This window comes from Anopheles darlingi, chromosome 3, assembly GCF_943734745.1.
Source record: "Anopheles darlingi chromosome 3, idAnoDarlMG_H_01, whole genome shotgun sequence".
Taxonomy (NCBI): domain Eukaryota; kingdom Metazoa; phylum Arthropoda; class Insecta; order Diptera; family Culicidae; genus Anopheles; species Anopheles darlingi.
This window is the reverse complement of record NC_064875.1, coordinates 2,030,001-2,042,500: the sequence shown is the minus strand read 5'-3', so window position 1 is coordinate 2,042,500 and position 12,500 is coordinate 2,030,001. Positions and strand designations below refer to the sequence as shown.

Below are 12,500 nucleotides of genomic sequence, written 5' to 3'. Positions count from 1 at the left end.
AGCTGGAAAGTTAACATGATGTTTGAGATTTAAGGCTTTGCCTTTCGGGCTAAATGACGTCATTTGGAACAACGAATTATATTTTCCCAAGTATTTTTAAAAAAAGTTTGACTTTAGTATTCGGCTTGCACATAGCTCGTTAAGTTCAAATGCTGTGTATTTAACGGCATTACAATACGACATACTTGATCCATTTTTCCCCGGTATTCAGCTTACGATGATTTAAATAGTCACATGGTAGATCATAACTAAAAGCACCGCACTTCAAATTAACTCAAACGTCGATCGATCAGATCGAGGGTCTTTCTTTTCTCTCGGGCATTCTCGGTGATCATTCCAATCGCAAGTTGTTCTTGATAGATTGGATATGTTGGTATTGCTTTCTATTACTATTCGGTCACTGCTGCTTTATATGTTTGTGCATGCAATTCCGATCGTTTACCATTCATAATCCGATACGTTGAAAATTGTCAATGATAAGAGGCACGTAAATCAATAGTTGAAAATTAATATAATTCTTGATCAATTCAAATATTTCGCAACTGAATAAGTTTTTGTTATTGTTTCATGTAAACTGACTTGTGAAACTTAAAGCAACTTCTTGATTAACTAATGACTTGATTGAACTTAAGAAATTGTTAAGAAAATTAAAACCAACAGTAGGCACACCAATAAAAAATGGTAACGATTTCTGCAGCGTTGCCGATCCCATTGTTATCATTCCACCACAGGCTCTCTCTCTCTCTCTCTCTCTCTCTCTCTCTCTCTCTCTCTCTCTCTCTCTCTCTCTCTCTCTCTCTCTCTCTCTCTCTCTCTCTCTCTCTCTCTCTCTCTCTCTCTCTCTCTCTCTCTCTTTCTCTCGTTCTTCTATTGTTTTTATTCGCAACTATCTAACCTTCCCACCCCTCACTCTGCTCTGCAAGATGTACGGAATGGAGGGTGGTGATGGTGGATAGGTGAAAGAAGCAAGGAGAAGGGTTTTAAGTGAATCCAATCGATTTAGAGACCATCAAAACCTAGGAAACGATACCCATATTGCCCTAGGACGTATTTTAAGGATTGGGGTTGTATGGAAGCTCCCCTTTCCCCTCATCCGATGTAGACCAAATTTTGTCCCATAGTTTCTCAGATGACCATCAACAATTGTGCAAGTTTTAATGGTATTCGGTTCATAACTCGCGGAGTAATGAATGTTTTTAACAATCAAGTGTTAGAGAAGGGCATGAAGGAAGGTAGCGGGGGGTTTCTAACCATGCCTATAGCACTCACCGGCCCCAAAAACCCCCACATACCAAATTTGGAGTCAATCGGTCCAGTAGTTTCGGAGTCTATACCGGACATCCGGACAGACACATTCATTTTTATATATATAGATATTGAAAGATTTTCTTCGATTCTCTCTCTATCTCTCTCTTTGGATTCACTTTCGGTGCTCGGTGTACGCCGGGTTCGAATCGAGACGTCGCTGTAACGAGCAAATGATCTCATGATATATTTTATTACTTCTTGAGCTTCTCGTTTCGGTGGCCAAATCAGAGGGCCACTGGGCGGGGTGTGTGGTGTGTGGTGTGTGTCCGAGCCCGAAGAAGGACACACCGCCATCGTCGCCGGCGTGTGACCGTGTCACCGCGTGGTTGATGAGGAAAGGGATGAGCTGAGATGGAGGGATGTGTCTTTTGGGGCGGATTATAAGTGACACCGGAACAATGTGGCTCACGGCGGGACGCCGCCATAATATTGTTGTTTATGGCTTCGCTCGCGTCCTTCTCGGCCTGCGGTCCAGGTCCGGCCTCCACCAAAAGGCCAGCCTGAGAAAAGCCGACTCCCAGTCACTGGAGAGTTTCGGGGCCCGGAGAAACGGGAAAAGGATTTCACAGAACTTTCCGGGGAGGTGTTTTCGAGGGAAGAAAATATTTCAAACTTTTGCCCTGACCTGTCCTTCTTTCTTTCTTTCTTTCGCTAAACTACTTTCTCGAGGGAGTAGACAACTCGTTGCTTTCGTTGCTGGGAATCCTGGGAGTCCCGAGTGGCATCATCAATAGAAGGAAGTTAATACACGAGGAGTGGCACAAAGCGACGGGACATTTAAGGACGATATTTGTTTTACTTTTTGACAGCCTCACCAGCCGTCAAGTAGTGTCTCGGGGGAGAAAGCGAATAGAGAACGTCGATTTCCCTCGATTCCTGACAATAAACTTGTCCAAATAACTGCCCAAATCCCTGTCAAAGCAGTTCGAAGCAATATTTTTATCATTTTTCCCCTTCTATTGTGCTGTCCGGGATTCCAAATATTACGGGAAGCATCGTGGGATGCATAGTAATTACACATTTTTCAGAATTTCCAGAATTTTTACCGTGAATCTCGAGCCATTTCAACCAAAAACCTCATGATACAAAAATGAACTGCAACTTCCCCTGCGCGACAAAACTGACAGCATTCATTTCCCCTCCGTCGTCGCGAGGGGAAATCGGCCGCGGTTGTGTTCGTGAGAGCTTTTGCCATAAAAGCGCGAGTGTGTGAGTGCGCTGTATTTCTCGTTTTGTTAAAATGAATTTTGTGGGAAAATTCAGAACTGAGGGAGAGAATATCGAATCGGAAAATTGTCTCTCACTGTCTTTCTCTCTCTCTCTCTCACTCGGCTCTCTCTCTCGCGGAAAAGTCGTGGGCCGACGGGAGTTTCCCTATCGTTCTACCCTACCAAGTTAACGTCCGTTACATGCACCCTCCGCTACATCGTCGCGACGAAAACCTGCCATCAGCATCAGTAGCAAGAGAGAGCGAGAGTCCTTGCGGTGCGAGGTCCTGCCGTCGCCTGCCTGCCTGCCTGCCAGAAAGATCCTTTGGTGCCTTTGGAAACCGGAACCGAGCGAACGACCGACGAACCGAAATCGCGAAGAGCGTAGCGCCAGGGAAAGGGGGAGAAGGTATGGTGGCGGTGGTCGCCCTTCGCCGGGTTTTCCCGAATTCGCCACGGCGCCACGGCCTGCGTGCGATATGCGCGCCCTGCGATTTTACACCGAGCAGCAGGGAAAATTTAGTAAGTGTCGTGGCTTCGGTGAAACCAGGTCGTAAAAGTGTTTTCCTCGAGCGATTCTCGAGCGGCCCGCGATTCCCGACAGTAGTGTGTTTCGTTCGCGCGGCGCAGCGTTCTCGTGCTGTGCTTTGCTCATTTGTTGCACGGAAAAAGGGCACAAACGGGGTCCTTTGCTTCCGCTTTTCTCGCAAGGGTACGTGCGTGCTCGTGAGTGTTATTCGCTTTTATTTGGAAAGGTATGCGCTGCGATGGAAAATTGGAAAACAGAAACGGCGCAAAGAAAAGTAGTTGCGAAAACTTCTCCTCCGATGAAAAAGACGAAAAAGAACGCGAAAGAACGTTCCGTGGTGTGGTCGTGCAGCGAACGTCATTGCATGATGCTTCCTCAATGCTGCTGCTGCTGCTGCCTGGAAGCATAAGAGATGATGGCTCGCGTGGCCCCCGAGGACAGTGTATGTTTTGGTTTCTTCCTTCTCTCTTATGCTTGCTCCATGATGCTTCGCGGTGCCATTCACCTGCTGACGCACACTGTTCCCTGCGTCGTCGTTGTGTGCCTCGTGTGTGCCTGTGTGTATGTCGTTGTCGTTGGTGGCACAATCCCTCAGCAGGGAACGGCATAATCAACATAAAAAACAAGAAACAAACACATAAGAAGAAGAAGCGTGAGCATCGTCATCACCGTCAGCAGCAGCAGCAGCAGCAGCCGGACTGTTGGTGAGCTGCTTGGACCTGCTTCGGTGACTTCGGCGTTGCGGCGACGATTGAATGAAGAAAGACAAGGAAATTGAATCTCGCGGACCAACCGGACCAAACGATATGCTTTAAAGCATCACGACGAGGGTGTAGCGAACAAAACTTTCAAGGACACTAGCGAGCGAGCCCTGTTTCCTTTGCACTTTTTCTTCCTTTCCCTATTTCCCAGCAAAACCGGCGAGTTTGATTTGTTTTTCCTCCACCGTTGCTCGGGATGGGGATCGCAGGAGGCGCGAAAGCAATAAAAACCGTTGACAGAATGTAAATCGTCGCCACCATTGCGCAACGGATCCACGGAGGGTGTGTGTGTGTGCCTGCGTGCGTTGTAACAAAGCAACCCATGGAACGGTTGCTTTAAAATATTATGGAAAACTGGGAATCTGGCAAACGGAACGCGTATGCCGGTAACCCACCAACGCTGGAACAGGAAGTGGCCATAAATTTCCCTATCAGCCCCTCGTCCCTCGTCTCTTCTTCTCGCGCGTTTTGAATGTAGGACAAAGGCAACCGGCCGAGGGAGAGGCAGCCAAAAATGGGAAAAAATCAATCCCGTTGTAGGGATGGAAATGGGAAGGGAACGGGGCCGAGAGACACACCTTGGGCTCCGGGGGCGGCTGCCGGCGCGCGCTCGCTGGTTTTTCGACAAATTTTCCAATTTTGGCCACCGAAGGCACAATGGCGCCTTCCACGAACATCGAAACCAACATCGAAGCGCTCATCGGTGCTCGGTGGAATCGCGGAAGCACGGAAAAAGGATTGCCCGGGAGTTTGTTTTGTTCGCAACAATAAAAACATTTTAGGCGGAAAGAGCGGGTGGGGTGGGGCCTTTTTCCGGAGGGAGTTGGACGCGGCGCTCCCTTCCCTCGGTGGCCGGGATTTTCCACCCGGTGCGCAAGCGAGCATTTCGCAGTTTTTTATCCGGATTTTTGTTTTTTCCTGCTCCTGCCAGCCAGCCAGTCAGCGAAGCGGCCAGAACAACACAGCTGTACATCGACGAATGATTTATCGATGATTATGGGAGGCAGCGTGGTGTTGTTTTTCTCCCGGGTTGGAGAAAATTTACTAACTTGCCCTGTCACTGTGATAAACATGGGCATCGTGAGTTCCTCTCTATTCTCGATCGATCGATTGGAGCGGCTGCGAGTTACGCATTACTTACGATATTCCACTACTTTCCCTCCTGTCCCCCGGTCACGCAGGTCGCGATAGTTTAGTCCAACCGGCGAAAAAACCCAATCCCAACGCTGATCTGATTTGTGAGAAGTGAGAAAAGTGTTGCAAAGCTGTTGTTGAATCGCAAATCGGAGCCGCACCGTTTGCGGGAAATTGTGAGCAGTGTGTATGTGTGTGTGTGTCCGCGGTTGTGTGTGTGTGTGAATACCCTTGTTCCGGGTGTGGGAGCGTTGATGATCCGTGACATGAGCGCGTATCGTGTGCATCGAAAGGGGATGTTGTAAGCTGAGCTGAGCAGTAATACGATCCATCCAAGCGCTTCTTGGTGACATCGATCGAGCACCTTTTTGACATTACAACACATCACAACAACAGCAACAGCAACAACCACACGCCAAGGTAAGTAGGGAAAGCCGAAGGAAAATACACAACGGCATTTTCTAGCATCACTGCATCGATCGCCTATCGATCCCAATGCCGAGATCAATCGAAAACTCCCAGTTGCTGCTACTGACCACACGCAGCACGAGCCACCACCACCACCACCATCACCACAAGCGTCTGGCTGGTCTGGTCTGGTGGGTTGTTAGGAAAAACTTTCTAATTACTTGAATAAATAATAGAGAATTGAGTTGAGCTGGGTGCTACCAATGCTGCTGCTGCTGCTGCTGGTTATGTTTATTTTTCTGGCCAGCTGGCAATGCAAACTTTTCGGACCCGCCAGGGCCCAGCGCTACTGCGTGGCGTTTGCTGTAGCTGAGCCCTGTACCGTGATGTGCTGGTTGGCTGGTTGGTTGGTTGGTGAGCTGTGGGTGCCGCCAAACGAGAGGAGAAATCCACACCAAAGTCAGTCAATTAGTGGAAGTAGTTACTCTCGGATCTCGCTACCTCTTCTCCGCTACCATCACAGGGCCAAGGGGCCAGGGTCCAGTGGACGCCAGATTAGGATGTTTTTAGGGAATAGTTGCCGAAAAGGAGGTGTATTGAGGGTAGTGGAGGTGTACCGCAAAGCAATGTGGATGAGTGAGTGTTTGCCTTTCACTGTTTGAACGCTCAATGCAGTCCGGGCGCTGCTGTTGTCCGGGTTGTGGTGCGGTGTATCGACATTGCATCGCCACGATGACCGCGATGGCCACATTCGATCGATTGCGAAGTGGAGGATCGATGGAAAAGAGAGAGAGAGAGAGTTTACTGTCGGTGTTGGATGAGTGCATCTCGTGTAAAGGGAGTGATAAGAGCTCGCGAGCTCGGTTATAAACGATGGAATTTATGCTCTTGCTAAATTCAATAGAGACACATTGCACATGGTTAGCATCCGGATCCAACCACTCCCCGGTTTCGATTCGACCAAGTAGGCCTCTTCTCGTCAGAAATCGAAGAGGAACGAGACATGCATGAGGCAGGGGTTAGGAATTCCTAGGAATGCTTAGAATCCCGCACCGCAGCCCTAAACCGGCTCCGTTTTTCGTCGCTTCGACGCTTTATGTTTGAAAATGCCGCCACAACACACATTCTAGCGAAGGTGACGAACGTCACGAGGCTCGGTACGGGTGCGTATGTGTGTCTCTCTTTCCCTGAGACTTATTTACAGTTTTTTTCCCCCCACTGTTCGTTCCTTTTTTATTTCTGTTTACAATCACGCTCACCTCGGGTTATGCTGCGTCCTCCTGCACTCCCTGGTACGATCTAGTGGGCCACGATGCTGCTGCCTCGGCTGCCCGGAGACCCGGAGGAGTCCTTCTCTCGCTCTCGGTTGCGTATTTATCTTTGACGTAGCACTTTGACGGTAGAGTGTTATGATGGCGTGTTTTATTTCCTTCCTTTCTTCTTCCCCTCTCCATGCTGCTGGTCCTGCTGCTTCTTCTCCAGCATCACCACCACTGCCAGTGCCCTGATGCCCCCGCATGGCACCTTTATGACCTGATCAGCAAAGTTTCACTTTCAAGACACCGCCCCGGACCCCGGTTGGTTGGTTGGTTGGTAACTCTTTTTTTTTGTTTATCATTTTTAATTACTTCCAAGTTTTCTTTTCATCCCATCGGCTCGTTTCTTGTTTGCCTTGGACCGAGAGTTTGCTCGGTTGGCACGCAACAGCAACACCACCACCAGCATCATGATGCAGAAGATGAGACCTCGGCCCCGGGTGTGGAAAGTTGCGTTATTTTCAGCTATTTAGCACTCGGCACTCGGAGGGCAAATGGGGACACTTGCCAGACGCATAAGGAAATGAAAATTGTTCGAAAAGAAACTCGAAGAATAAAACATTCCGGCCAAGTCCTTGGACCGTGCTAAGAGGTTCAGGACTAACTTTGTAGCGAGTGCAGCGCACCATGGACGCTGGAGGATGACAAAATCCAATAGAGAATAGAAGGCCAAAAGGAGAAGCTGGAAGAGAAAGAGAGAGACCGGAATGCAATATTAGTTGGCGATCAGGCAGATCTTTGCCAGCATCTTAACCGGGTCCAGGGAGGTCATGTCCGAGCCAGCCGGTGAAGCACGGCAGCGACCACGGACACAACGACTCCAGGAAGTTTGTCGTTCGCTTCGTTCATGGAAAATGGACAAAGCGAAAAAGGACGCAACGTAATCGCCAACTAAACACGGCCACGGCTCCGGGGCCAAGCGATGCCGAGCGTGGGAAAAAGTTTTCCATCCGTGTTAAAGGAGGGAAAATATGTTTTTCCACACCGCAGTTCGCACACACTGACTACTGGAAGCACTGGGCGAGGGGCCATGCTGTGTGGTCCGAGGACATTGAAGCGAGCTTTTTGTATGAAAAATGGTTCCACATGAATGAGCAGGAATCGACACGAATGCCAACGTCCTAGGGTCGTCTGTTGGGGCTGCAGTAGTACTAGCTCTCGATGCACCTGTACACCGGTCACCGGCGGTGCGAAGAATCTTACAAATGGTTTGAAGGAACTACGGTCGATTCCAAATGCTCCAGAAGGAATGAGGACCCTCACCTTCCTGGCAGAATGTCCGGCGTGCCAGCGCATTGTGAAAGTCATGCCTGAGGTCTGGTATCGGAAGAATGTGTTGGAAAACATGTCCACATGCTTACGGAAGGGGTTTTTTTTTTATCATTCCTCGCACCATTTTGAAGACCTTCGCCGACAACAATAGAAGATAACCCCCCGGTGGAGGGGAGGACCGTGGTGTAAGTTAAATCACTTTAACCCGTGTTTAGCATTGTTTTGCAAAACGTGGTGATTAAATACGCGTTTACGGTAAGTGCCACATCACGCAAGAACTCGAAATAGCTGATGCGTCATCGCAATGAGTAACCGAACTAATCCATGGGAATCGATACGGAATCTGTCTGCCGTCGGACTGATAACGCTCATAACCAGAAACCTCGTCCGCGATTCCACCGAAGGAATGCTCCAAAACTCCATCACTTATCGCGATGTGTGCTTATCGCACGAGCGTTGGTTCGATAAGATGTGATTAGTAGTGCCACTGGCCACACGGCGCAATGCCGCAGTCACACCGCGTTTCGCTCGGTTGAGGATGGCGAATATCTTCGCCTTTTTGTTGATAGCGGTAGTGGTGGCCACCGCTGCTACAGCCGAGAAGCTTCACTTTCCAGATTTTGTAAGTAGTTCGAAGGGCAAACGTTACAAACGCTACAGCTTCTGTTTGTCTTATCATTTTGGGGTAAAGGTGGCGATCGAACAGAACGAAGTACCTATCTGTGGTGGATGGATCGTTGATAAACCATTCCGACGTCACGTGCTCACTACGGAACGCTGTACTGGCGGTGTTCGCGAGAAGGAGCTACTAGTACGCCATGGAAGTGCCAAAGTGACTTGGCGTACGCTCAGTAGTGGAGTCGATCGTATACTGCGCCATCCTGCAGCGGATAAGCTGGTAGTGCTGAGCACTTTTGGGACGTTTCGGAAGCGCGAATCAACCAGAACCGCTGCAGAAGAACTGCAACACAATGCCACGACGGTGGTACTGACCTGGCGATGGAACTATGGAGTGCTCGAGAAGAGTGCCATTGTGCTGGAAGGTGATCGCGAGCATACTGCAGAGGAACTAACCGACCATCTACTCTGTAGCGATCATCAGAGGGATACATTCATCGTGGAAGGAGGTCTACTACTACGCAATCAGCTACCGTACGCCATGATGACGGTACATCCCGATACAGATAGCGCTTGTGGATCAAAGCTGCTTCTCGTTGCACTAACAGACTTAAGCCAAAGTTGGAGCCTATCCACACTACGTGATAACAGTCGCAAACGTGACCAAGCGGACGATGATTCCTCGGAATCCTTCTTCACTGAACCGAATTCTCCGTTTGGATATATTATGTTGATGATTTTCCTCAGCTACAACTTGCTCTACACAATGTTCTACTTCATATTCTGTATCGATAAGCTGAATTCCAGCACCACACTCTAGAGGGAATAAAAAGATGAACCCCATACAATCCAATTGGTGTTGTTTTTTGACTTTATTGCACAACACAACTACCACTAGGTACACTATCTGGGCATTAGTTAAGGGCCAGGGCCGAAACCATCGCTACGACGATGGCGGCCAGCGAGAGGGAAATCGATGAGGCCGAGTCACCACCGCCACCACCACCACCACCACCACCGCCTCCAGGGGTTGGTGCCGGTGTAGTACCAGCCGGAGGAATATCGGTCCGGGTAAACTGCTGCTGGATCCATGGCTGATAATAACGCACCTGGGTATGCACGGTCATGGTGGTGTTCGTAGCACAACCGAATCCATACGAGACGACTCCAGTAAGCAGATCATTGCAGTACATGCCACCACCACGGCTCGCTTGGCAGACACCTTGCGTCGTCTGGGGATACTCGCTGCAGATCATCGGTTCGCGCAGCATTCCCTGGTGCAGATTGTTACAGGCGTCACGTGGAGCAATTGTGACGAACAGTGCCTGCAGTGGCACACTCTGTGTCTGCGGTGTCCAGTTCCAGCCAACGACAACGCACTGGTGTGCATCCGCTACAATCCGACTGTTAAGCTCGGCGGCCGCAATGTTCGGTACCGGTACCTGCGGGAACACGATGTTGTTCGTCAATCGCAGCACCGCGATATCGTTCTCGAACGACCACGGGTTGTACTGCGGATGCGGGAAGATCCGATTGACCGGCCAGGCCATCTGGGTGGGCTGGAACACGAGCTCTCCTCCGCGTACGGTCACCTGGTCGACCGCCACCAGGTTGTTGTTCACATCGAGCACACAGCTGGCCGCCGTTAGGACGTGGTTCTGGTTGAGAATCGTGCCACCACAGAACACCGTGGCACCGATCTGGATGGCAACCTGAGCCGGAAATTGACCCGGGGCAGCCGGAACACCTCCAACGATGAACGGACTGGTGCCGACATCTCGGGCCACAACACTCTGGGATGACACCAACAGCGACAGGCTTACCAACGCCAAGAAGCTGACTTTCGGGCGACCCATTTTTGGGAGTCGTGTAGTCGCGCTGGAAGTTATGAAAGAACTAACTGCGCCACCGTCGGTTCGGTACATTTGTTAAACTCAAACCTCGAACTTTGCTGCTCTACCATGCGCCACGGCCGTTCTATCGATAAAGACGATATCTACTGATAGTAGCCTGCTGCCGTAGAATCGACCGGAATTAGTAGCAGGATTAACGTCTTTATACCGCACAGCACAGCGCGCACGATATAGCATGGTGATGTGGTTAGGTGGAGTAGATAAAATGACTCAACGTGTGGCTAGCTGACGATTGACGTACAGTTCCTGGAAGTCCATCAAAGTGTGAGCTGATTAGATTAACAATCGAGCTATCATTTGTTAACAATGCGCAATGCTTAGCTGTATAACCATCGAGAACTTCTTGTTACTAAGTCATCTCTGTTATGTGTCGCGAACGTCGTAACAAACGAAAACCCAATCGACCGGCCTTTGGCTCCTCACAGACTGATGTGGCTGCGATAATTAATTTCTCCAGCCAAACACACACACTCACACCCTTTACTGAGCTCACGAGGACGCCTTGAGGCGTCGGATGGGTTGTGCACCTTTTTGGCGGCAAAACTTCACACGTGACCGGCGGCGGGGCTCGGAGTTTACCGCATAATTTATCCCGGGCCAGGGTCCCTGGTGGTAGTCCGCAAATTGCACCCCGAAGCGCCCCAGGTTTTTGGATAATGAATCTTCCCGGTGCCGGTTCTGTGGTCAGCTTTAAGAAGATCTGTAAGCCCCCTCCCCCCACCCTTTTTTCGGTCCATCTCCAGCCTCCGGGCTACCGGGTTGATGCGATTTCTCGCCACAGAGCTTTGGATCGTTCTCGGTCTCTGCTTCTCCTTTGCACCGAGCACATTTGGACAATTTCGCAATCGTTCCTTTGCGGTTTTTCGGGCGGTAATTTGGGCCGCAACCGGGGGCCAGATGGTGCGTTTCATTTTCATTCATTCAAGTGAGATTCTGATTTCGTTGTGCTGGACACACACGCACATACATTTCAAGGAGGGATCTGCGCTTCCTGATCAACTGTGGCACGCAATCGACAAACCCCATTTACCGGTGAGTACTGCACCCGTACTCGTAAACATGAGTTGAGGTTATGGCCTCCGAAATGGTTGGAAACTCATCTCCCGAAGGGCAGCGAGAGTTCGACAATCGTTTCGATTTCGGCTACGGAGGGATTCCAGAGCCTGCTGCGGTTAACCAAAAACTCATTCTTTCACGGTCCGTTTCGACCCCATTTTCGGCTAGCCCTGCGACGGCGACCTTTTGTAAGTCGTCGCAGTCTCCGAATGGCGGCGGTGTCGGTGTTTTCTTCCCCAAAAAAACCTCAATGCGGATGCATCACACAAACGCACACACACCGTGGCCGCAGCTGGCCACTTGGCCACAGAGAAGCTTTGCAATGTCGGCAGCAATTAGGGTGTTTCTAATGCTAATCTCATCCCTCCCCAAGTGGTATCAGTTCGTGTCCTTCTTATTCGCTCGAACCCCTCCAACCTCGCGCAATGATGCGATCGTTATGAGTGTTGGTGGCCAGAGTGAGCTGGCCTCGTCTCGGCCGCGGTGTGGATATCGTAATTTCGTAATTTGAGATGACACTTTAATGGACGTCTCGGATACCAGGACCTACTTTAAGACGAGTTCAAGTTCAGTACCGTGCCGAAAGGGGGGGGAGAAGGTAACGCCAAGCGTCCCCCACTAATAAAAGGGTCATTCGGTTGGCGGTGATGAGTCTCGCATCCCCACAGGAAAAAGGGATTGAATTAGGGAAGCGTCCCGAGGGAACCCTGGCCCGGCTCAGCTACCTGCCAGCTCGTGCCGGGAACGTTTGACGAGGAATTTGAGTGGAAAGTCCTGGAGAAATGGCGTTCGCTGAATTTTCTTCGGCTGAACTACTTCTACTCGGCAGCAGCAGCTTGAGCGGCGCGAATTTAGGACATCGTCGGAGCTTAGGAATGTTGGTCGATGGATTTTCGGGGAGGAATTAATTCCCCGGGATTGCCGTGTGCTCCCGTGGTGATCGTTTGATTGGATAATAAATTTCTAACCATTGTTCC

The 12,500-nt window shown here is 50.1% G+C and overlaps 2 protein-coding genes across 2 annotated transcripts in view; one reads left to right on the top strand and one right to left on the bottom strand.

Annotated features, from left to right (window-relative positions):
- Positions 1-3,091: 3,091 nt before the first annotated feature.
- The window catches only part of LOC125956821 (MOXD1 homolog 2-like), a 95,034-nt gene continuing 85,625 nt past the window's right edge, over positions 3,092-12,500 (top strand). Inside the window, exons 1-2 of the mRNA XM_049689040.1 lie at positions 3,092-3,271; positions 4,988-5,360. The gene's annotated coding sequence lies outside the window, so the exon portion shown is untranslated. The remainder of the gene's footprint in view (positions 3,272-4,987; positions 5,361-12,500) is intronic.
- Positions 9,469-10,410, bottom strand: LOC125958072 (trypsin-like). The gene has a single exon (XM_049691195.1). It carries the CDS (start codon positions 10,408-10,410, stop codon positions 9,469-9,471), a length of 942 nt encoding a protein of 313 aa, XP_049547152.1.